Here is a 26,274-nt window from a genome sequence, read left to right on the forward strand (position 1 = left end):
TGTACCACAATCTTTACATCTCATTGCTGCACGCATGGGACCGTGTAAGAACAAATGAAGAGAGGAAGCCACAAGAATCCTGTCCAACCTGCCTGTGACAACTTCAGAGGGGTGGGTGTTTAATGCAGCATTTCCTGAGCATCTCCAGTTGTGCCCCAGACCATACCCTGTCTCTGCTGCTCTGAGTACTTGCTTTGTTTAACCTAATAGCTGCATAACGGAAACTCCATAAACTCAGATGCAAACTGTGATCTTGCCTAAAAACAGGAGAAGGCGCATCATCTTGGTGGACGTCTGAGAGACACATCCAAGACCAAGCTACAAAACCCATTTCAGCCTGGTCTGTGATATGGTGTTTCCCACCTGGTGGGTGGGATTGATGCTCCCCGGTGCGTGGCTTTGCCCTTAGCTTGGCACAGTGGGTCCCACATGGGGAAGGGGCACCTCACCTTTCGGAGAGCCTCTCAAGATGTGACCCTCTGCCAAGAGCCCATCCCCAGGGCCCCTAACAGCAAATGCACTTCTCAGGCACACACCTAAGGTCCTAGGACAAAAAAAAGACTACTTGCATGCCAAACTTTTACAAATTTGGTCACTGTGACCAAACTTTATTACCCATTTTATGGAACTGTGACAGAAGTCTAGGAATCAAACAACATGGGGATCACAGAGGCTATTATGTTTATTGTGCTGAACAGACTGTGATAATCCATTAAAGGAACATTTTCAACAAGCAAGCGATTCAAAGTACAATCATAGACAGCAGCTCTACACGAAGAACAAAGCAAAAAGTTAGAAGACACTCAAAAGAAAAAGTAAACTGTAGTTAAACATCTTGAAGCATTTTTTTTTTTCCTGCAAACACACCTCTCTTGCAGAAATGGTAGAAGAGTTAAATGTCCAGTCTTAGTTAGCAAGGACCAATGACAGCAAAGAACAGTCGTATAAAATTTATCTCCCACAAAAATAAACTATATATATAAAAAATTTTATGATGTTCTTACTGATTCAATGGCCACATGCAATTTTTCAGTCTGAAAAAATGAGGTATAGTAGGCCATAAGAGGTAGTAATGTGTTTTGATTGTACTACAATATATAGAAAATACAAGATTCAGTTCATCGGACTGGTAAGCCTCTTGGAGGTTGAAGTGTGACACACACCCAGCGATTATTTCTGTGTCATCCACCGAATACCGTGGTTTTAAAAAAATGCAAAAAGACAGCCCAAACCCCAAAAGGGACTTGCTAAGGCATGATTCCATGCCCTTTGAAGCCAGCAGAATTCCTTCTGCTGCCTTCATGTGACACGGGATTTGGTGTGTTGGAGCTACCGTATAGCTAGGATAATTTCCCTTTCACTTCATGTGTCTGGTTGTAACACTCCAATCAGCGCTTTCTCAGCGATTACCGTCACCGAACCCTCTGTGGGCTGTCGAGGAGGTCCGTATTTCTTGACACTGCCTCTCGGAAGAAGGCAGTAAGTAGTTATCGCTAACTTATCGTTGGCTTGGTACTAAAGCCATCCCAACAGACGCCTTCCTGAGAAGCTACCCCTGGCCCAGTTATTAAAACAATGGTACAAAGTACTGACTAGGAAAGAGAGGAAGAAGGGAAATAAAACAGAAATAATAGAGAAAACGAAGTAGGAGGAAAGAGAGAGAAAGAACAACAGAAGTGAGAGAGAGAATAAAAAACCTCTACATAAGAAGCATTTAAAATAAATCTGGCTGAAACATATTACAAAAATCACATTTGTGTAAAATACACGAAAATACTTGTCAAGCATTTTCTTACAATCTACTAATTTTTTTAAAACACATATTTGTGATTGCATTATGCAAAAGCTGAGCTTGTTGCTTCCCACCTACAAAGCTTCAAGTTTCTTTGAAGGTTTTTTTTTGTTCTTTTTTTTTTTTTTTTTAATATGAAAGTAATTTAAAATGTGTTCATTCTCAACAAGTTATTTTACAAAAATAGTTTTGAATTAGGGATTAGTTGCAGTCCTAACTGTTTCAAACGTCTCAAAACTAATGCTGAAAGTAACAAGTTCATTCCATTTAAAGTCTGGAGGTAGGTCTTTGTCAATCAATTAGTCCATTTCTTTAAACAATTCACTTGAGGTACAAACTTGGACAGTAATATTTAAACATTACAGCTAAATTTTTTTCTATGTCATGTAGTGTCATTGAAGAAAATTATCCTCACAAACCTATCAGCAATTCAGTACAAAAATATATTCAAGTTAACAGTACATTACACAGAAGTCTAGCAGAGAATAGGGTAAGTACATTAAAAACCAAAACAAAACCAAAAACAAACCAAGAGAAAGAAAAATACATAGTCATGCTGAAACACAATAAAGATATTGCTTCCTTAACTGCAATTAAGTGTTGAAGTAGAAATAAGGGGAAAATGCAGATACTCATGATTATCTTACCCAGTAAAAACTTCCTGCATTGAATGTGTATAGCAGCATGTATTTATCAGTCTGTTGAGTTAATTGTAAAAAAATCAGAGGTAGTATTGAATAGTGGGGTAATATTGCATCTGGTGCTAAAAGTGCTGCTTCAAATGAAAAGATGGAGAAACGCCACTGACACAGAGGTGCTCAGTGAACCATCCTATGTCAAAATATATTGCTTAAAGTAATGCATGAACTTAGCTGAGGTACATGGTGCTGGTTCTTACATCATGACTGATGAGTAATGAGGAGAGATTCAATTCTTTTGAAGTTCTGGTACGGGGCGAGTACAATTAGTCAAAATGAAGCAAAACATCTGGATTATTTTTGATCAGAGAAATTCACGATTAATTTTGAGGTACCTTTTTGTATGTTTGAAAACACTTTTCTCGATAGAGACTTAGTAATTAATGGCATAAGAGTGTTTGGTGTCAGTTATTTTCTCTTTCCATAGAAAACGCCTGGCTCTACAGAAAGCCGACTCTGTCTGGCTTCCTGTTGTCCAGAAGATAAGGGCTGTTCGTTTTGTTTACTACTGCTTCTGCTGATATGTTTGTATCTGTAACTATACAACGTATCTTTGTCTTTCTTCCCTTTTGCAAAATGAAAGTACCTTTTTCATATTGATTTCTTTCTTCTGATTACCAGCTGAATGAAGTGAAAGATCAGCTTTCATTTTTTTTTTCCTGAAATAACAGTAAATCTTAAAAAAAAAATATCAAGTACAAGTCTACAAGAAGGTTACAAAAAAAAAAAAAAGAGTAGTATCTATCCCTTATCTTTGGTGTTCTAAAACAGGGAGTTCACTAAGTAGGGATTGGGTTGCTGGAAGTGTTGCAAGGCCTCAGCGTTTACACACTCAGCCTTTCGTATTTCAATGCCCATTATAATGACTATGTTACAAGTTTCTTGTTCATAATGCAGTGCAGTGAATGACATAAACCTGATTCGGAGCTCTTCTTGACCCATTCACCCTTACTTAGCAGCTCAAACAAACTATTAGTAGGTTAAGAAAAAAGAAAACAGTAATTAAAAGTTGCATCGTTAATCTGTGTCCCCTTTGTGTTACAGCAGTTTTTCACTAAACCTGGGACTGTGAAGGGATTACAAACAAGACAATTAGTCAGATCCTTTTTAAGGTTATGTGATTTTTTTTTTCCCCCCAGGCAAAAGTGGAAAGACCATGGCAATAGAAAATAAGTGGTCAAGGCAGTGTCTTCTCCCTTCAAAAGACCCAACTGCTGATGAGGTAGAAATTGCTTGGTGCAGTCTCCTAGTCTTCCTCTGCAGACTCTTGTGAGGACGTTTCTTCAGTCTCTTCCTAGAATACAAAACCAGAAAAAATAAATACCGTGGCAACTGCTGCCAGCTCACTCTTCTCTCATGCAGCTGACAATTAGTCCTGAGCTGACAAAATGCCCTTTACAGCTGCTGTGACATCTCAAGAAGCCATCTGGGGGAGGAGGGGAAGGTCTCTGGCTCTCCAGTCACCCCGCTTTGGTTTGCTGGACTTTCCTCCTACCCCAGGGGTGCCACAAAAAAGTAATTTGTACCATGCTCTGGCACAGCCCTCTTATGGCCAGCAGACACGGGCCACTAGAAAATGAAAAGCATTTTGAGCAGCTACCCAACGTTAAGCTTGTGCTCGAGGAAGCCTTCTCCTCATCAGCCGTCCTCCTCTGGCCCACTGCTGCCATTGCGTTCGACTTCAGCAAGCCTGCCTGAACACGATGCTCTTACACTGCTTATTTAACAAATGTGCAGTGCCTTTCAGGACAAGGGTAGTAAACTGGGGGCAACAAGCATTTCTGATAAAAGGGGCTGTCAGTGAAAAGTTGTTTTTTATCAAATGCTGCACATCATCGCCCGAGACAGCACGTGAAAAAGATCTAGGAAAAAGAGGAATTTATCCCCTCAGCCAACTGAGACCTTTTAAGAATGACCAGCTTAAAACAGCTTATAACAGTCTTCATACTTTAATAGATTTGATTTTCCACATGGCTTCATTTTGTCTGGGTAGCTAACTGACACAATTTATAACTCTCTTCCTTTCCCAGGCCACTACAGTGCACCATTCAGCAAAGCATGCCTTCAAGCTTGCCTGCCTTATCCGACCAAACTTCCATTCATTAGTGTTTGAAACACCTCAGCTGTGAAGGGCTCCTAAATGCTACCATGTGTGACACTGCTGCGGAGGAGCGGCATCAAGGAAAAACACGGGGCTTTAATCATCAGCCACTGCTCACTGCAATCCCTTTTCAAAAGGTTTCACCGCCCCCCCAACCCCACCCCGCAAGAAAAAACTGAAAAGAAAAAAAAAGAAGCTGTAAATCCAGGGAATAAACATAACTATAAATGAATGGATGACAGCTTAAAAAATATAACCATAGCAGCATCAAGCCATGAGATTTCACACTGGTTTTGTTTAGTCTGCTTTGGGTTATGTGGGAAATGTGAAAAGCATGAAGCAAATGCTCCCCCCTCTCCCTTCATACCCCTACCCCCCGCTAAAGCTTGAGCCTCAGATATTTAAGCCAGTAGGTTTATACCTCTTGACTAGGAAACGGGCCATGACCCTGGGGTGCTCTCTCGAGCACCAGGCACAAAGAAAGATGTTGCATGATCAAAGCCATGGACAGAGGAAGGAGAGCAAAGTCAAATGTCAGCTGCCCTCTGACTTTGAATTTTCAATTAATATTTAAATTCCAGAAGACTATCTATCATGTAGATGAACAATTTCTTCCTCTCAACAACTCGTGTCCACTTGTAGCAGGATTGTATTTCCAGTGCTGCTAGGAAAATGATCCCCAACTCTCAAAATGATTAAGCGAATTTTACTCTGTCACTGGCAGCACTGGGGGACCTGCGCTCACACTCCACCGAATCCCATTAACATGTAATGCATTTTCCATGCTTATCTTCCCTGCAAAACAGCACTGCAACTGTTACAACGTCAAGAAGAAAAATGGTATCTACCGGCACCTAACGAGGGGCCGATTCGGGCATGTGGAGAGAGTGCAAAATATGTTGGTTTGAGCCTTGGTAATTCAGAACTGGGGATGACAGTGGCAAACACCAGCTCTGCCTCCAAACCAAGTACTTCACTTAAAAATCACAACTGTGGGTTCTGTGCCCTTAACATAATACAGGTAGCCATATTGTGGTATTTGATGATAATCACAGGTTTAATTCCTTAGAGTGCTGCAGTCAGCCCAGAGCTTCTTGTCATCGTCTCCCAGAAGATGGCTATGTACACATGGGCACCGAGTGGCAGCTCGCTTTGTTTTATGCTTGGCTTGCCAGGAGACTACTGAAACCTGAGGGACTCGTTTTCCATGAAGGTGGACTTCTGATCACAGAATAAGCAGGATGGTGGAGAGGCAAAGTATGTAGAAGGACATAGTTCTTTTTAATTAGAGTTGCTCATCCTAGTGATTTTTACTGTGAAACACAATATTTTTTTTCTTGTAGCCCCTGCTGCAGTGACCAAGAAAATCAGTGAGAAGCTCTTCCTTCCTGTGTATATATATAAGTTCATGTAATGAAGGATAAGTTTTTGTCATCTGCATATGTACATGCAAATGTGTGTACCTGTAGTACCTGTAAAGAAGATGAGAAACCAAATACCAAGCTAAAAATCCCAAAATATTTAAATATTAAACTAATTATCAAAAAATATTTAAGACTGGCAGAGTTCAAATCGACACCAGTCTCGGGAAAGACTTTTTTCATGAAGAAAAGCTTGCAAAGGAATCAGATTGTTGTGCAGCAAAAAGAAAACTTTCCTGCATTAAGTTCATTGCTTGCAAAACCCTAAGAGATCTCAGTTACAGATAGGTTGTTTTAAGCCAACCTATCACGTAAGTTGCCTCTGAGATGCACACAGAGACATGTCTGCAGCTATGAAGGGCTTACAGTTCAAACAAAGGGATAATACAAATCAGACATATGCATGGACCCAACGGAAGAAGCGAGTCGAGGTTCTGATAGAGGAAATGCAGATGAATAAGACAGGAACAGCGCGGGATTTTTTTGCACTTGCAAACATCAGTAAGTTATGCAGCCATGATCCTCAATCCTTTGCCTCTACAGCACCCACATGCACTTCTTCCCAAAAGATGGAGGAAGGCAGTTGTTTTGAAAACTGTGCACACCCCAGAAGTTGCAAACTGGCTCTGCATTGAGTTGGTTCAGCCAGAGGGTTCACTGAAGTGCACTGTATGGCACATCAGGGCATTGGGTGCCTCAGGGGAAGGATGCTATACCATCACTTGGCATCCTCCAGGCACTTACAAGTCCTCACAGACCCACCAAGGTCAATGGCATAGCCACGTATCATAGGAATAGTCCCTGAGTCAAAAGCTGATGGAGGAACTGGGGCTGGAGTTACATACTTTGTAGGTCCAGACATGCTTCCGCTCAAGTTGAAGAGAAGGGCAAAAATCAAGAAGGAAAGCAGGGTCATTAGAGCAGACATGAGAAATCCAAGTCACTCGGTAACAGCGGGATAGCCATGCAGAGCATAAATTCAGCAACACCACCACAGGAACCGCTCAGCCAAGAAGCAAAGGTTTCAGGTTACATGGCAGCCTTAATTCAGGTTGTTCTCACTTTTGAGGTGCATTCACTGTAGTTGTGGAGCCAGAATGGTGACATGTGTTAATTGAGCGTAAATGTTCATCGACCCAGTTTTGCCTTGAACAGCTACTCCCCTGACTATTTGTTTTCTGCCACAGCAAGCTCACAACAGGCTGGGCTGGCAGACTGCAAAGAGAAACCTGAGAAAGCTTCAAACTAACCAGGTCGGACCCAGCTAAGAGGGAAGCCAGAGCCATGCAGAGCTCAGGGTGAACAGGACACGCACCTGAAGGGCAGGGTAAATCCTCAGATGCACAGCTCAGGCTTTTACTCCCTGATACTAAGATGATATCCCAGGCGGCTCCCTGAACATCCATGTGCCCCACATACAACCTCAGGGGCTGACACAGGGATGCGCTGCAGAAGCAGTTTTACTTGGCACATCCTGTCGTTGGTGGTTGCACCCATGGGTACATTTATCCTGAGTTACTACAGATCACAGTGTGTTTTTATAAGACAAACTGCAAGCCAGCACTCTGAGCTGTTTCCACTCTCACTTGCTATAACTGCCCTACCAAACTAGGAGTGATAGGGAGCTGCTGTCTCTCCCTAAAAAAAAGCAGCAGGAAAACTTTCTCCAAAGCTCCTATGTGCACAAATGTTTAATGGGTCTTTTCTTGAGGGTTATCACTGGTGAGCAGCTGGCAGACATGGACAGTGGACTGAGAACCATCAGTGCAGCCCCCTCACTGCAACACCTGTGTGCTGGGTTGGGTCCCAGCAGGAGAGAAAAGACAGACGTTTCCCAATGGCTCATGGCAGGTATCTGCCTTCAGAAGAGCTACGCTGCAGGGGCTGACACTGTTGTTGTTAACCTGGATTTAACAGTGGTGAACATAACAAAAAAGATCCAGGAGGCAGGACAGCAGGCTTCAGTTAGAAGTGCTATCTGCAGCCAGTACGCTAATTTGGGCTTGCCCAGCACAGGATTTCAAAATATGACATCCTTGGTGGGATCTGGTTGCTTGAAGGTAGGAGCCTGGGTCTGTTTTAGATGACCTGGGTATCTCATCTGGCATCCAGCAGCCAGGTCAGAAGGGTGCTGGTCTCCTGTGTCATGCCCACCTGCTCTGTGTGGATGTCTGTGATCCCCTGGGACACCTAAAAGGGCACACAACAGCAATGCTGAGATGCGCAGACCCACTAACTCTGTCCAGAGCCATGATGTTGCATCTCTCCTTTTGAAGGTTCTCTGCTGTGGAAAAACAATCTGGTGTATACTGCAGGAACATGGGACTTGATAACCACTAGCATGTGCACCTCATTCCTAAAGCTCAGAGGTGGCATCATCCACAATGGAGCTGTGCAACAAATGACTGTATTTAAACTACAGTATCTCTTCAGGTCAAGCCACCTCATGTTCCAAGAGACCCCTTCCCAAGACCTCCATTTGGTGATCCACATTTGGTTGGTGACGGCTATTTTTCTGGTAGTACAAGCAGCCAGTAGCATCCTGGTATCCTCAAGAAGAGACAAGCTTAGTTCGGTCTTCGTATGTCCTCTGCATTACTTTTTTTGGTGCATCCACACGAAGTGGTGACAACAAAACTCGATGACGAGACAACTGTTGGTGTTTGAGAGAAGTATTCCCTCCACCGGCAGAAGGGCAACCATTTGGCATTTTTGTAAAAACGTTGGTTCTAATACGCTGGTGCAAAGTTCCTTTATGGCTACTTCAAGGTTGTCTTTGCCTCGAGAAACTCACTGGCAATTGGTTTTTTTCACTTTCTGCACATGAATTTCTGAACCACAGATTTCAAAAACTAGAACCAATTTTGTGAGATGAACTGCAGGATCACAGTAATGCTACATATGGAGCCTCTGAATTTGTCAGAGCTTTTATCTTATAACAAAGTATTAGCTATTGGCACAGATTTTGCTGGCTGCTTTCTAAGCCCGAGAGGGTATGCTTGAATAGATATGTCAAAAAGAACTGCTGACAAGAGCAACTTGCAAACTGTGGGCCATTGTCTGCTGTTAACTTGTCTGAAATCTCCTGGCATGCAAGCTAATATTTTCAGAGGAGTCCTTGAAGCCAGTGTCTCCTACTGCAGATGCAGGGGCCCAGGCTGTGCCCAGCTGAGACACAGTGACAACCCAACTGCTCCACAGGCCAGTGTACCAAACGGCTTTAGAAATTCTTTGAGCACTAACAGACATTCAGAACAGGTTTGCTCTGGCTGAGTCTCAGAGTGGGATCTCCTGCTTCGATCTCCTTCACTCTCTGCAAAGCTCACTGGCGAGCTCAGTGACATCTGTCACTCAGTAGTAAGGCAGTTTAATTTAAGAAGATGGATTCAGAGCTCAAATTGTCACAGGTTTTTACTTCAGAAATCACAATTAAAAATTTTTTTAGGGCAGAAGAGATCACCATGACCACCACACAACTCTTCTTACTGCTGGATTAAAGCATGCTTTTAAGAAGGCCATCTAAATAAATTATTTCAACACAGAAACTGTGTCTGGATACAGGTGAGTTGACTGGCCAACCAGCAAGCAACTTCTGTGCACTGTCACTGCTAGCATGTAGGAAGGAGCACAACTTCTCTAGCCTGGTGGTTAAAAGCACGGTTAAAACCTCCACCTACAGAGCAGGTCTGAGACCCCTGCCCTCTCCCAGCACTGTTTACACAGTCAGTGACTAAGGCATGGGACAGCCCTGGGAGCAGTAAGCAGGCAGGTACCCCCAAGGAAGCAAAACTCTCCGTACTTAAATGACATTAAAGATAAACAGAGAGATAAATAGAGAGGTGGCAGCTGATGGGGCAGGTCTGGGTTGAGATTTAAGGGGTGGAAATCAATATTCTTGCTTCAAATGTCTCAGTCTCTGTGGACTTAGCCTCTAATGGTCCACCTTGTCACTTAAGGACCTTGGCCTTCAAAAGACTACAGACTTGGCCATGGTGTGAGTCCAATATTTGGGTATCAGCAAGCACTCTCGTCGAGCTGCTACTTAACTTTCCCAATGCCCAAGTGCACGCTGGTGGGCACGTGCAGAGATATGTAATGCTCTTGGGAGCAGTCTAAGGGCTGGCAAGTCTCAAAGATCATTTTAACTTGGAGATGTCCTCAAAGTTTCCACACTCAGGAAAGCAATACACAACCAACAGCAAGAATAAGACATGTTTGAATGTGCATGTATACCATAGAACTCACATGCAGACTTGTTCTGAAATCTCATGTGCTCTCATTTGAAGCAGATACTTCGTTATGGGTTTTCAGCCTTCTAGGAAGAAGGCGACCCACCAAGCTGTTGTGTACAGAGGATGCATCCTTCTTCTGTTGAAGTCACTCAGCTTTTATATAAATAATCACATATTTTGTGAGGGATGGAAAGGGAGCAGAAAGAATAAAGCAAAACACTGATGCTGTCCTGCAGGTGACCAGCCTGTGCCTTCTGGGCTGCATAGTTAGTAAGCAAATGAAGGGTGTCCTCTCACTGCTGGAACAACACTGCTTGACTAGCAAAAAGGCTGCTCACAGGGATTACTGGATAATCCGCATCCCCAGCTGTCGGAGGAAGTGAACGAGATCGGGCAGCCAGAGTGAAGTTGTTGGGGCTTCCCTGGGACTCTGCTGCTGTTGTTGGCCTGGGCCTTGCTCACCAGCAGCTGAGGTCAGAGAGAAATACACTACCATCCTTCCACAGCCAGGAACCTGTGTGATCTGCTCTAGGTGAACCTGCTTTAGCAGGTGGGTTGGACTAGATGATCTCCAGAGGTCCCTTCCAACCCAAACCATTCTGTGATTCTGTAACCACTCCTACATATCCCCTTCTTCTGCTGGAGGAAGTGTCTCACAAGGCTTGGCCAAGTTTCAGTCCTTGAGTAACAGGTTCAGATAACTGGAGGGGACTAGGACAGTGCTTAGGAGGATCCCCTCAGGACAGGATGGGTCAGGATCTCTGTCTTTAAGTTAGAACAGCCTGCTTTAAACATACTTTTAAGTTTCTTCCTCCTGTTAGATTAAGGGAGATACAAAAACATTTCTCTATCTCCTAGCTTATCTCCCACTAGGAGAGCTGTTTGATATAATGGAGTGATAATGGATGAGTCTCTCTGGTTACTTTGAGAAAAAGGGCTTATCTGACACAGGATTTTTAAATCTAGGAGGGCTCACATAGAGAACTTCCAGAGACAGGAATGAGGCTGGCCTACATTTAAGATACCCTGAAAAGTACCTGCCTTAGGCTCTGCCTCTAAACATTTCCTACAGATGAAAGCTTGAATGAACCTCAACTCCAGGTGCCCAACTTTGCCATGCATTTTAGAGCAGCCCTGAAGTTAACTCAGCAATGAGGTTTCTGCAAGGCAGCAGGTCGCTCAGCACTGAAGCCTGTGCTGCTGAAGCCTTTTGAAACTGAGACTCAGCTGTCTAAATTACGTCAGGCCAGATTTCTTAAACGTGTTTTGGCATCTGAGTACAGCAAGTGCCTTTCTGACCTAAGCAGGTCAAAACACTTTGAAAAAAATCTGTTCCCCATGTGATTAAAAGGGGAGTGAAAATCTCCAGCAAAATCTCAGTACCAGTCAGAATAATTTTGCAGGAAGCACCACGCAGAGTCTGCAAAGCACAGACCTAAAGTGAAAATGGTGCTTGAAGCAATCACAGGTGCTATGCTAACACTGACAGAGACGTGTGTTGTCTTGGAGAGCTTCAACCCTACAAGATGTAAACAGTTGTAAGGGAAGGAAATAAAATATTAAGGAAAAGAAGGCAGTGGCACTGTTAGAAACATATACAACTGAGTTGGACTAACCCCAACTTTGAGAAGCTGCTCTTACAAACCTCTTGTGGAGGCTGTAAACCAGAGGAGTGGTAAACTGCTCTGCATTCACACAGCACGCCACACTCCAGAGCCAAAATTCGGAGCAGAGGCTCTGATAATAGTCTCTAATCGCTAACATGTATGTCCATAATTAGACAAAAAAGCAAAAAAAAAGTGGATTCCAGTCTTAAAAAATCCTTAAGCTTGTATGGTCCACTGATATGCTGTGGGTCACTGCATTAGCTCTGTTTTCTTGCAGCAGTGGAGACGCCAAAGCCCAAAAGGACACTGGAGCCCACACAGGTGAACCTGAGGGAGTCTGGCTTCCTCCTCAGCCCTGCGGTACTTGGAACAGCACTGATTCCTGTGCGTATTTTATGTTGGGCGACAGAGGAAGGACTACGGTGAAGGTGTCTCAGAATGGAGTAGGGAATGGAATGCTAGGACAGGCTTTGAAACAAAAGTCAAACCCACTCCGTTTACCTTTTGATGCACCACTATTTTAGGACATGAAAAGGAGAATAAAGTAAGGCCTGTTAGATTTCTATTCTCCTTTTTTTCCACCCCCTAAAAATGACTGCTTGTTACAGACAGGAAGCAACTGCCAGAAGTTATTCACCTCCAATCCTTTATCACTTAAAAAAGCATTTTGTCTCGGTCAACAGAGCCACTGGCAACTGCGGTTTGGGAACAGCTATCTATCTGTAATGATAACTAATAAAAGAAAGTGTCTTCCCCTTTGAATCCCAGCTGAGAGATTTTGCCAAGTGATCAAACTTGTCTGAACCTCGGAGCAGCAGCTTTGAAGTAATAAGAAAGAGATTGAAAACCTGCAGCCAAGAGCCGCACACACCTCATTAGGGCCCAGCCATGCGGGAAGGACGAGCGGCAGCCGCCGGGCCCAGGCCCGCGCACCCGCTGGAGAGGGGCTGCGGGAAGGGGGGATAAAAGAGCCTTTCACATGGAACTGCACCAGGGACATTTTTATGAGCGCCAGCCCTGAGGCCAAGAGGCCTGTACAGCCCCACCATGCTCCCGCCTGCACCATAGTGCTGCCCATACCATGCTCCTGCCCATGCCATGCTGCTGCCTGCACCACACTGCCGTCACCCTTCCTCAGCCTCCCCTGTTTTTTCCCTTTTTTTTTTTTTTTAATTTTTTTCTTTCTAAAAGAGTTTAATGTACAGGGCTCTACCTTCCCCAGGTTATGCTCAGAAAAGCATCCCCCACCCCCCAAAATGAGAAACATATTTCTGCAAGATAGCGAGCTGGGTTCTCCAATCTGGTTCAGCAGATTTCATGTGAGACTTTGTGGCATAATTCAGCTAAATGATTTTCTTCTGAAAACAAAAACCTCAAACAAAACAAAAGCACTAAAGCTTGACAGACTTGTAAAATGCTTTTAAAAACGTCTGAAGAGTTTAATCATAGATCTTGCCACACAGACACTGGTGAGGCTGTGTGCTGGCAATAAAGCAGAGTATTTCACTTTGAGAGCTGAAGTTCTGGGTTTAATTTTCAGTTTCAGACTAAACAGCAGGTCTGCAGCACAAGGCAGGGTGAAGACTCCTGAGCAAAACGCAGTAAAGGGAATGCTCTTCTTGCAAACTTTACTGATTGTGTAACCATGGATCACCTCTTTGTGCAGGCGAAAATGCAAAATCAGAGAAGTTTGTGTTGGTTTTAATAAATATGCCCCCCCACCCCCTCATTTTTTTTGCTGCAAAGAATTCTGCTTCTATTTTATTATGCAATGCTGCAGGCTAAAAATATATCCCTAATTTAAGCCATCTTGCCAATAAATCTACAAATACCAGGTAATCCAAAAAGGGTAGTTACAGTTTAATGACATACTCTTCTTATCTTCTTAATATGTTCAACTCCTAAAGGATTTAGAGCGATGCATTTAAAGATTTTTTCAACTTATTGAATATCTCTACAGAGTCTCGTGGAAAGGGTGATAAAGGACAGTCCTCATCAGCATGGAGCAGCAACCCAACTTTTCAAGCTCCAGCTGCACCACAATCTGTGCTACCACAGGGCAAAGCTATTTCTTTCTCTAAGCAAGATAGTCTGATTCAAAGGGAGTGGGGCTGGCCAACCAATCAGTTAGTGATTACTTCCTTTTGATTATAGAATCTTTTATGGGAGTTTCTTTTCCAGTTGAACACATCTATATTCTATAATCAAATCAGAAAAGGTATCCTGGTGGAAATGTGTGTTCAAAACCTTTTTTTTTAGGAGCAAGGCAGATTTACCGCAATTTGTATCTTAATATTAATCTGTTCTCCTCTTCCTAAACATAAAAAAATACTAATATAAATTACAGTTAATGCCTCATTATTATAACACCATTCTCAGGAGACTATTAAAGTGATGGGTGAGCTGTCTAACATACTGTAGCTGTCTCTTTGCTGTTCTGATTTCAGTTTCCAGATTTTACCTCAAAATAAGCATGAGAATCAGGGAGGCAGAGACGGTAGAAGCCATTCACTGCCCTGAATCTGATATCTCCTGGGTCCTAGAGCTCACATGTCCCTTCCTTCAGACTCAAGTCTGGTTTCAATGGAGCTCTCATTTTTCTTCCCACTAATCCTGCCGTGAGATCAACCATTGGTAACTCTGTGAGAAATTAAATACCAGGATGTGGGAAATCTGAGATCTGAATTCGGGCAGAATGTGGGTGATTCATTTTTTAATTTCTCTCTTTCCCATGGTTGTTGTGTGGCAAATAACTCCACAAACCTGAGATCAGAGATCAGCTCTGAACAATGTGGCTACATTGACAGAGCAGAAGCAAAGCAAGTACATTCATGATATTATATCCCTTTTTAATCTAAGCAACAGTCACTTCTAAAGAGAGATTTTGGCTAACGTTTTCTGAAAACATTCTAGCATTTCCAGAAGTGCCTTACAACGGGATCAGCAGCAGAACTTCATCATGGTGATGCTCACCATCTGTTGGAGCAGACTTCATCAGGAATTTCACATTTATGGCATTGCGATCCCAATGAAACAGGATCCATGAGGCGGTTTGCTATGGTGATGTGAGTGCTATGATGTCCAACAGTCAGGCAGTCATTTTGAATGGCTTTTTTCCTTCCTCAGTGTCAAAAAAGCACATTTATTTATTTAGGTCCTATAAGGATGAATTCAAGATGCTTGTAAACATTGGACTGCCCAAAGGTTTAGATCTTTCATACACTGCTTGGCAATGTGCTGATGCCTGAAAACCACCTACGTACCCCTGTAGCCTTCAATATGAAGTACCTGGGGGCATAATTCTCACTGCATAGTCTACTAAGAGGTTATGAAACTCCCAAACTTTTTATTCTATCTATAAACACAGCAGCACCATGCTCACAAAATCCAAAGAGCAACTGATGACCATGAGCTCTTAACGCTCCCCCCAGACAGCAGCCTGTCTGTCACAGCCAGAGCTTCACACCATCACAGCACTGAGGGACAGCACAGTGAGAGCACCAACAGAAGCGATAAAGGATGGAAGTTCCACCAGGGAAAATGGGTTTGAAGTGTCTATCATAATTTTATTTCGCGCTGACTTTCATGAATCCTTTTCCTGAGTTGTTTTCTGTGAGCTGCAAGGGAGGAGGCATGCTTGTGGGTCCAGCTTTAGCATTTGGCACAGGTGTCACAAGCTGCCCAGAGAGGCCAGATGTCACCCCAGGGGATCATGGCAGCACTGATTTCAAGAAACTAAATTCACCAAATTCCACAAATGCTCCACAGTGACTGACAGAGTAGCTGAGAAATGCTGCTTCTTCTGTTCCAAGACTGTTATTTTGGGCTACAAGGGGATCCTATAAAACTCCCTAGATGTCATGGAAACTCCAGCATAAAACACGATATTGGCTTCTTACTACTTCCTTCCAGAACATGTTTAAAGATGTATATCGGTTAATAAAGGCTGAGCATATTGCTCTCTTCCCTAGCCAAATCTTTATAGTTCTGGTAGGCAAATACTATAACTGACCATCCTCACAAATTATTTAACAGATACAAAAATGTATTTTCATCAGTCTTAACTTCAATTTTCACTGTGTTTACCTTATTCCACATCCATTGCAGCACACCTAATTTTGAACATACAATTTGCAACAGAATTTCTATGGTCCTGAACTGGCACAGAAAAGATGTAGCGATTTCTAGAAAAGGCTGCATAGAAGGTTCACATCCCCTGCCTTTCAGTGAGGCAGATCATCTGGGTTACAGCCCTGGAGTATCGATTAATAATATTTATGTCAGGAAATATGGCATCTTTCAGTGACTTCAGACGGGTTTGGAGGAGTAACAATGATGCTGACTGTGAAAGATGCAGAGCTTTTATGAAAAGCTCAGTAAACAAGCCCTCAGCGAACAGCACCTTCTTTCTGCGCTGCCTTCTGACAAACCTCATCTTTCCTTATTAGCGTTTTGATTATTTTTGTTGCTTTAAGTCCAGAGGCTGATCATTCTGGTAGTTTCAACTTTCTGGATATCATTCTAGAAACATCTTAAAATAATCCAAATTTTCAGAGGGTAGCCAAGTACTGCCTAGAATAAGACACCCAAGTGTTCACAGCACAGACTCTTGTTACTTCTGGAAATCTTGGTCAAAATGCGTAGCATGTATATGCAAAAGTAGCACTGTTTAATATACTCTTGACTGACATTTTTTTAAACACTGTTCCCTGCCCAGCCACCTTCCTCAATGGTGTTTCCCAGCACACGTCACAGCCCCTTCTCTTTGGCTTAGCGAGATTTTAGTTCATGTCAAATTGGAGCCAAGTTGTGAACTGGATGGAGTACCTCCCTAAGAGCTTCTGTGGCCACAGCCATGGGGTCAAACACAAAACCATACTATCCACAGCCATCACAGTCTGTCTTGGACTTCTTCCCCAAGCAGGGAGGAGGTGAGGAGGGGGCAAAGATGGGCACTGCTGACTTAGGGAAATGTTTTATCTCACACCTTTGGCCTCCAGCCTTCTACTATCAACTGCAGCACCTGCTCCAAGTGCTACACAAGGAGTGGATCAACAGCTGTAGTCCCTCAATGTCTCTGTGTGCTTTTAGGGACAGGTATTGAGCAGCACACAGGGAAAGAGCAGTGACCTGAGAGCATGTCTGTATTGAAAAATGTGTGACCAGCGCTGCATTCAGAAAGCTGCCTCCTGCTCCAGGGCTTGTCTCACGGGAATTAAGTGTTGCATATCTGAACAGTTAAAATAACCCTTTTTTGCCCTGTGACTGTTCAGAGCTGAAGATTCCTCCTATGCCAGGCTATGCCACGGTGCTTCTGCTCTTTGACTGACCCAGAAACTGGCTGACAAGGACACAACAGCTCCAAGTGGCACATTCCAGCAGGCAAGACTCTCAGTCTCCCAGATGATCCCTGATAGGCCATGGAGCAAAAATATCTTGCTAAATCTGGTTCCTTTTTAGTCACGGCAAATCAATGTGCCCTTGTGGCCAAGAAGGCCAATGGTGTCCTGGGGTGCATTAAGAAAAGTGTGACCAGCAGGTCGAGGGAGGTTCTCCTCCTCCTCTACTCTGCCCTAGTGAGGCTGCATCTGGAGTACTGTGTCCAGTTCTGGGATCTCCAGTTTGAGAAGGACAAGGAATTATTGGAGAGAGAGCAGTGGAGAGCTACAAAGATGACTATGGGTCTGGAGCATCTTTCTTATGAGGAGAGACTGAGAGAGCTGGGTCTGTTCAGCCCAGAGAAGAGAAGGCTGAGAGGGGATCTCATAAATGTTTATAAATATCTCAAGGGTGGGTGTCAAGAGGATGGGACCAGACTCCTTTCAGTGGTGCCCAACAATAGGATGAGGGGCAACGGGCACAGACTGAAGCACAGGAGGTTCCATCTGAATATGAGGAGAAACTTCTTTACTTTGAGGCTGCCAGAGCACTGGAACAGGCTGCCCAGAGAGGCTGTGGAGTTTCCTGCTCTGGAGACATTCTAAACCCGCCTGGACAAATTCCTATCAATCTACTCTAGGTGAACCTGCTTTAGCAGGTGGGTTGGACTAGGTGACCTGAGAGGTCCTTTCCACCCCCAATCATTCTGTGATTCTGTGTATGCACTCTCATAACTCCCTTAGGCAAAAAGGGAGGATCAGCACTTTGGTTTTAGCAGAAGGGGAATCAAACCACTGGGGGACTTGCCTAGAAGGGGACTTGCACACTGCAGTGCTCAGTGCTGATGGATTCGTAGGAGGCAAGAGGCTCACCTGGCACAGTGCTGATTAGGGCACCTCTGCTCCTTAGGCAGTGTGCGGGGACATGGGGACAGGCGCCTCAGCCTGTCTCGCGTGCCAACAGTATGCCAAGCAAGGGGATGCTTAATTCAGTCAGCAAAAAATCTTTTAACAGAAGGAACCATTCAAAATCCTGTTTCTTTTCTGGGACCTGGGCAGCTTGTGCTTCTCTCTCAACACCCAAACACTGCCTGCAGGGAAACGGGCCTGTTTGTGTATCTCTGGGTATATAAAAAGATCTAGTACTGGATTACAGAGCTTATTTGCATATCTGAAGTGTAGCAGTGGTTTATGATGCACACTTGAATGTTAACTACCTTTATAAAAAAAGTGTCAGTTTCCTTTGAGTTCTCCACAAAATGGTGGAAATGTTGGGTGAGCTCTTTCTATATTTTCATTATTGGCAGGAAGGGTTCAGTTGAAGAACCTACTCAAATGAGCTGTGAGCAAAAGCAATTTTTATAAAATTGATTTGTGGTAGACGATTCTGTGGTCCCAGTGTGTAGTGTGTGGGACTGTACTGGCTAGCAAAGTGTTCGCCACCCCAGCACTGAGAGGCCAGCATGTACCTACCACCATCAACAAGAGAAACTATAAAAATGTAAAAAAAATATTGCCTCCTAGAGCAGCAACCTACATCTTCAGATCACTGTATATATTTCTGATTTATGATTCTTTAAAAGTGAGTAAATATCTGAATATGCTCCTGTCTTGAGGATAATTTTTCCCTTTTCTTCCCTTCCTTCTGGTCTCTATTTATTTGTTTCATTTTTTAACCCCAAATCTCTGAAAGCAGCCATCTGAAAAATGTTACTCTATGTCATAAGTGACAATCATAAAAACTTAAAACCTTGGAAAACTGAATCTTTCACTGATTTTGGTATTTAGGTGCAGCATCATTGAGTTATGTTATTCAGAATCTATTCAGAAATTGTGTCATATAAGTAACAAAATATTTGCTGTCAGAAATACTTGATTTCCTTTACTAGCTCTCACTCACAGCACCGGTAATTGCAACTTCTAGGTTTTTCCCCCCCTTTTTTTTGTTTTTATTTCAAAAAACTGTGGTGTTTTTTTTTTTTTTTTTCCAGTCATCACACGAACTGTTCTGTCTCCCTCTCACAATAAACCAACTATAAAAGGAGACTGAATATGTCTTCCTTTGGAAACCATATAATGCAGTTGCCACCATCTTGGCTTGGCAGAAGAAAGAAGGCAAGGACGTAAAGTCCAGCATCCTCCACGAGACTCCATCTACTGCATCCATGAAGAAAAGCAAGAGACTCTCCTGATTTCCTTAGAATCAAATTCAAATCTCTCCCAGAGCAATGGTAGGTTTACTCCTGCAGTCCAGGCACCCATCTAATTTCTTAATGATTCTGGCTCCAGTCCACTAATTTGTTATTATTCTGTTCTTTTTCATTTTACACCAAGCAATCCTTACATGTTGTTTGAAATATAAAAGGCAGAATTGGTAACAATGAAGTGTAATTTTCAAATTGAAGCCATTTTGCGTAAGACTTCCCATGACATTTTTATACATTAAAATGATGTTTTTGAATCAGAAAAAAATGTTTGCAGAGCAAAATTTGAATGGATTTTGCAAAGCAAATGTGTTCAAAACCAAAATCAAACCCTAATTGGATTTAAAAAACTCAGTCCCTAAGTGATCATGATATCGTGAAGTTTTGGAAAAGCAAAAATTCCAATAACACCCTATGGGGAAAAGGGTCAATAAAAATAGGTTATTTCATCATGACACTATTTATGCAAAACCTCTGACCAATTCCAACAAGCATCGTCCCCCTGTCTGGTGGTGGTGGGAGGCAGGGCACCGAACTGGAAGGCCCCACAGCAGGTCTGCGGCTCAGCCCCGCTGGGAAAGCTTTGAGCCGCTCCACATGGGGAAGTGTGGCTGGTCTGGGCTCATGGAGCTGTTACATACACTTGATCGGCACGTGTTCACACGGTACAAAGAGCCTCCAGCGCACATAGAAGATGTCCTCTACTGCTCTTTTTGGGAAAATTTTCAGTATTTGCTAAAAAAAAAAAAAAAAAAAAAAAAGAATGGTAACTCAGCCTTTCAGAAGATGTTCTGGAGTGGCGTATATAACACACACAGACTTGCCCTATGCTGAAGTATAAAATTCCACATACCACTGGAAAATAAAGTTTTACCCCTATGGGAACTGACAACTTTCACAGAATCACAGAATGTCAGGGATTGGAAGGGACCTCAAAAGATCATCCAGTCCAATCCCCCTGCCGGAGCAGGAACACCTAGATGAGGTTACACAGGAAGGTGTCCCGACAGGCTTTGAATGTCTCCAGAGAAGGAGACTCCACAACCTCCCTGGGCAGCCTGTTCCTGTGTTCTGTCACCCTTACTGTGAAGAAGTTTCTTCTCATATTTAAGTGGAACCTCCTGTGTTTGTATCCATTGCCCCTTGTCCTATCATTGGTTGTCACCGAGAAGAGCCTGGCTCCATCCTCGTGACACTCACCCTTTACATATTTATAAACATTAATGAGGTCACCCCTCAGTCTACTCTTCTCCAGGCTAAAGAGACCCAGCTCCCTCAGCCTTTCAAATCTCCATATCGGTAAATACAGAAAAAGTGCATGACACAGCTTGCTGGAGGCAGTGGGAAGAGCAATGAAACCCTGGGGCACCAGGTCAACCCCAAAGGTGGAGGTTTTCAGTTCTCAGTTGAGTAAGGCTGCAATATTCTCAGCTCAGCAGGACACAGGGTGGGCTGGGACAGTGGCACATGTTCTCTTCACGTGTATGTGCACCTATTTGGGTGCGAAGGGTCTCCCATCCTGTTTGTGACACTGGGAGCTTCTCTTCAACCTGCTAAAGTGGATCTCTGGAGTATTTCTACCACATTTCTCTCCAGGATTTCCCAGGAGGGAAAAAAATATAAATCCACGTGTGGTGGCTAGCATGTACACAGAATGCTTGAAGCTTGTGGAAGTGCAGATTTGTTGCACATCACAGAGAGGTGACGCAGCACGTGCACCCACCAGCCAGGGTGTCCTGGGGTGTCAGAACGGTCAAAGCACCACCACAAGTCCCGAGCTCAGCTCTGCTCACCAACTCTCCTGCTCTGGGGCTGCGTATGAGTGTGTGAATCACAGATGTAGCTCCTGGGCTGCAACGCCTGTCTGATGCTTTTAGCATTTACTGTGTCCTGCATTGAGGAGGCACACGTGATGGATGCAGTTGAGGAACGCATATAACTTGAGGGTGTGAGCTGTATATATATTATGACTAATTAACCTGCATAACTTTATTGATACCAAGACTGAGAAATGAGTAACAGGAAAAAATACAGTGAACCTGCATTTTCTTTCCTACCCAAAATAAATTTTTTTACCTTTTATTCCTGTTGAGATTTGACTTTTTTTTTTGGACGTTGTTTTAAAAGCATGTAACATTGGGCATTAGGTAGAAAAGTACACTTTATATGTGCTTTGTGTACTTTCTCTGTACACTTTTTTGTGTACACTTTTCTGTGTATACTTCATGCGTACTTTTCCAACTGATTACTGTCTTTCTGACTGATATGCTGTCTTTCAGACTCACATACAAAGGATTCACAAGTACTTGAGATTTTAACAGACCTCCCAAAGAGATTATAAGATTTTCAAAGGGCTGTCCTACACTCACAGTATTTATTCTCTCCAGAAATGATAAAAATAAAACATGTCCTGTTTCCAGAAAACTTTGATGGCTTTCTTGATGTTTTCCTAAAAATATCTATTTCCTTTGTATTACTTAAGAGTGTAACTCCCCCATATGGCTGAGGCTACAGCTGCTACAAATAGCTTAAAAATGAGGAAACTGAGAAATTTCTATTTCTATTTGGACCGCTTATTTGCACACCTCGGTAAGAATATTACTACATCATGCTCATAAGATCTGGTTGTCCATTCTCTGGAGACAGAGCAGTTTTCAAAGGTGTCTTGGTCCTGAGGTTTAGGCACATATTTACGTGAAAGTGTTAAACTTGCCAGTGTCACGCAGTTAGGCTCGCTGTCTTCTCCTCACTTCCCCAGGGAAGTGTGAGGCTATTCATCAGTGATCATCACAAAGATGTGTACAGACCGCAGGATTTAAAGGTTTGTATTAATGATATGGGTGTGCAAAATCTGTGGGTTTTGCTGCTGCATTTACTGTCTGTATGATGGTAAATTTTCAGAGCTCTGGGGATGTTTGAAGATATTGCAGAAGTTTCTATAGATATGGCCCTAAACTGGATAGTAGGTATTAATAAAGAGATTTAGAGCATGGTGGAGCCCTGCACAACGTTTAAAATCTGGGAAACAGTATGGGAACAGAGCTGTTATTCATAAAATGAGAATTTTATCTGGTCTTGCTGTTTCCATATCTTTAAAAAGGACACAAACCCAAGGGGCTTAGGTACTAGCAACAGTAACAGGAGTAACGGTGATGTAAACTGATGCTCATAGAAATCTTTGAGAATACACTAAAATTCAAGGCACGGCACTCAGTTTCTGCCACTTTTTCCGAGGCAGGCTGGGGTAACATGCTCACCATCACACAGCAGTTCTCGACTGTAACCTCTCACAGTCCCCGCTGATGAAGAAAGGATACATTTCTAACTTAATCCAGACTGCCACATGGTAAAGCCATCTGGGAGGATATTTTGAAGGAAACAGATGGAAAAGGAAGAGATTCCTCTGAATGTAGTGTAAGATTTACATTATCCTCCATGAACTTCCATGTAGTCCCCATGTTTATATAATTTATCACTATTTCCTTAGACAGCTGAGATTAGGAAGCCTGCATGAGCTCATGTTCTTGTTGTTAATTCTGAGTCTGAACCTCCCTCCTTTAAAGGGAAATTCAGTAGTGTAAAAAGAAAACGGAAAAAGGCAACCAGACTTAAGTGAAACCCAGCAGCATGAAGCTCCTGATCATCCCAGGAATTATACCCTTTTACCTCCATCATCCTTCAGTCCCAGGAAGACACTGTCATGAGCTCACAGCGATCATTTTTGTTTTCTGCCATGCACACACACCCAGCAAAACCACAATGTTGTGCTAGCATAACCATGGAAGCAGGGTCTGTTAAAACCAGTAAGGGTTAAAGACAAGTCAATGATTTCACTGAACATCCCTCAGGCCAAGGTTTAAAACAAAAGAAACACTCTCTGAGCGAAGACATGGGACACAAATTATTTAAAGAGTGTAATTTCAGTACTTGTGTTGTGATGACTGGGGATTTCTAAAAAGCCCTCTTGCTCCTTTCATGCATTCTCCGGTGCCTCCTTGTTTTCTGTACAAACACTTCTATTACTACTGGGATTGCCAAAGGGCCTCCTCTTCTCTCTTTCTCTCTTGGTGTATCTCTGACCATAGAGATGCTGCCAAGGCATCGTGCAGCAACGGCTGCATCCAGCTGGCTGAAACACCCTACGGCATCCCCACCAGAGTCACCACTTTGGGAAAGAAGGGATGCGAACATCCATATAGGGAACCCTGGTGCTCCGATTCAAATGCCTACATCCCTTCACCGTCAATTAAATCTGTCGTGATTTTGTTCTGCTACTAAAAGATGGAGTCCCAGATCACCTATTTCTCCTCCTACACCCCAGCCCAGCCTCAGCCCCAGCCATTTCTCCCTCTCTTGCACTGAGGCTTGCGCTCTGTTACCATTCAAACACAATATTTGCAGGATTAAGCACCCAGGGAGATCAGAGAGCCAGTAGCGCCACACATGCCATCGGCAGTGATGGCTTCTGCCAGGCTAGGCTGAGGCAAAGCTGACCCTTTTATTCTGCTGACCACAGTGGATATGAGCTCTGCTACGCACCAGAGGAAACCAAAATGCAAACAGCCTCCCACGAGCCTCTGCCTCCTGGATTTGGCCTCCTTTGTACAGCAGGGCTTATGCCTCCCTGTCCCTCAGGTGCCACAGAAGAGATGGCTGGCTTTGTGTCCACTGGCAGATTTACTACCATGTTGTAGTAGGAATAGCCTGATTGTGGCCACAAGAGTTGAAGGATGTAAGTGAGACCAGGGAGAGGAAATACCTTTTATTAGAACAACTTGGTATGCTTTGAAATGTGTGGTGTAGTCAGATGGTGAGTCCTTGGGGACTGATGCGTTCCTTGCATAAGCTGGTCTAACAAAAGACATTACCTCTCCTTGAAAAACTTACCTCACTTGAAAAGACTACTACATTCATCCTGTATGTTATCTCCGCCATTCGGAGACATTAAAATTATTGCCAGTGCCATAGATCCATCATTGCTGTGAATACATCGACTTCTTGTGTAGAAACCTGATTCTTGCACATGCTTTGGAGAGTTACATCATTTCACCCCTTTAACTCACAGCCAGGATGCTTTCTGTTTCTTATGTAACAGCTCCTAATTCAGATTACAGTAGATATTACAATATTGTACACTGTACAATAATGTATTAAAACCATAAGGTGGAAAAACAAAGTATTATTCCCTTCTGAAAGCAGACGTCTTTCCAGAAAAGCAATGGACCCTTTATGCTCTTGACTCAGCAGTCATTCATATTCATGGTGGTATGGCAGCACAGCCCAGTCCATCTCATGCCCACAGCCTTTTTTCTCTGCTTGTGCACATGTAACAAAATGACAGAGTTTGGTTTTGAGGTTTTTTAATACAGGGCAGGCTGGGGAAAGAAAATGGAGGTGATTGTAAATGCAGTGTTTGACCTGTTTCATGTCACCTTGTGGCTTGCACTTTGTCCAAGGTGTTACAGAAGAATAATAACATCCAACAGAAAAAGTTCAAGTTTGTTAGTCTTTATGATGGATCCCATCTAGTGACCAAGTTCAGGCTATTTTATTTTGTGGATTTAGAGATTCTTTTAGACCTTCGGGGAGAAAAATTTTATACCTGTGCCCCCTCCTTGGCATAAGCAGTCCCCCATTACCGATGTTCAGGACATACTGAGATACCTCTCACATGCCGGACTCATCAGGCACCACTTGTGTGTGTGTCTGTACATGCATTATCATCGCAAGGTGGCTGCAGCAGAAAGAGGACATTTCTGAGCAAGCACCCTCCACTGCTTCCTCCTCTCCTTCCCAAGGGCCACCACATGAACCGTCCCCCAGCTTGTACAATTGATGTATTTGCCTTCATCCTTCACAGTAAAGGAGACCAGTTTAAATATCAAAGAATGATTTCACTTAAAATAGCCTAAAGAATTTAAATCAGCTTTTCTTACCTGAGCAGGCTTCTTCTGAACCACTTGTTGAGGCTGAAAAGTAAAACAAAGCACAGTGAGAAACAAATTCACTGAGGTCACCTGTGATTTCAGATGCTGGGAAAAATGTTTTCAGCAACAGAAACAAAACACAGGCAAAGTCCACAATTCAGAAATGGAGTGATGAACATACCCTGCTCTCACACTCAGCCTCTGCTACACCTATTTATGACCTTGATCTGAAGCAGTTCAGATTACTGCTGCTGCAGAGGAGTATGTTAAGTTTGTATAATTAAAACCAAGGTTAAATCTTATTTAGCATGTTACATCTTTCAGCTCTTCTACGGTACTGCTAGATTTACTTTGCTGCATTACTTATCAGACTGTGAGAAGCCTAATTCTATAACCAGATTTTATTGTCTCCACTGATGCTGTTCACTGTGTTACCACACTTTTTCAGCTGTGAGTGGAGTGTCTTACTGTGGGGAGGCCATCCCTCCTGGCAATGAGCAGGAGCACAGCTTGGGCAGAGAGGTAAGGGACACATAACCCCATCCCTGAGCCAGAGATTCCCACTAAATCAAAGTCATGCCTGCCAAAGCCAGGAGGCTGGGATGGGCAGCAGCTCCAGCTCTCGGAAGCTCTGGTTTGACATCTCCAGCTGCATGAAGGTGATGCTGTGCTGACCCTTGTGAGCCTGTTGACATGATTTTGGTGATGCCCATCACTGGGCAGGTTGTGTGTGTGGGCAGGGAGAGCTGAAGGTTGTGTCTATCTGCCCACGCAGGACGTGGTGGCACAGCCGCAAGCTCCTCAGCAAGCCTGGCTTCTCCCGCCTGGGAATGAGAAACATAGTCCCCACATGAGTCAGGAGACTCACCGACATGCCAGCACCCTTCATTCCCAACTTGGGGAGGAAGAGGAGT

At 43.4% G+C, this 26,274-nt stretch overlaps 1 protein-coding gene across 1 annotated transcript in view; it reads right to left on the reverse strand.

Moving 5' to 3' along the window:
• Positions 1-576: 576 nt before the first annotated feature.
• The window catches only part of HMGA2 (high mobility group AT-hook 2), a 159,689-nt gene continuing 133,991 nt past the window's right edge, over positions 577-26,274 (reverse strand). The window contains exons 4-5 of the mRNA XM_065829178.2: positions 25,370-25,402; positions 577-3,784 (exon numbers count right to left, since the gene is read on the reverse strand). Coding sequence (XP_065685250.1) covers positions 3,737-3,784; positions 25,370-25,402 — 81 coding nt within the window. The 3' untranslated portion in view covers positions 577-3,736. The remainder of the gene's footprint in view (positions 3,785-25,369; positions 25,403-26,274) is intronic.

Source organism: Patagioenas fasciata, chromosome 1 (assembly GCF_037038585.1).
Source record: "Patagioenas fasciata isolate bPatFas1 chromosome 1, bPatFas1.hap1, whole genome shotgun sequence".
Classification (NCBI taxonomy): Eukaryota; Metazoa; Chordata; class Aves; order Columbiformes; family Columbidae; genus Patagioenas; species Patagioenas fasciata.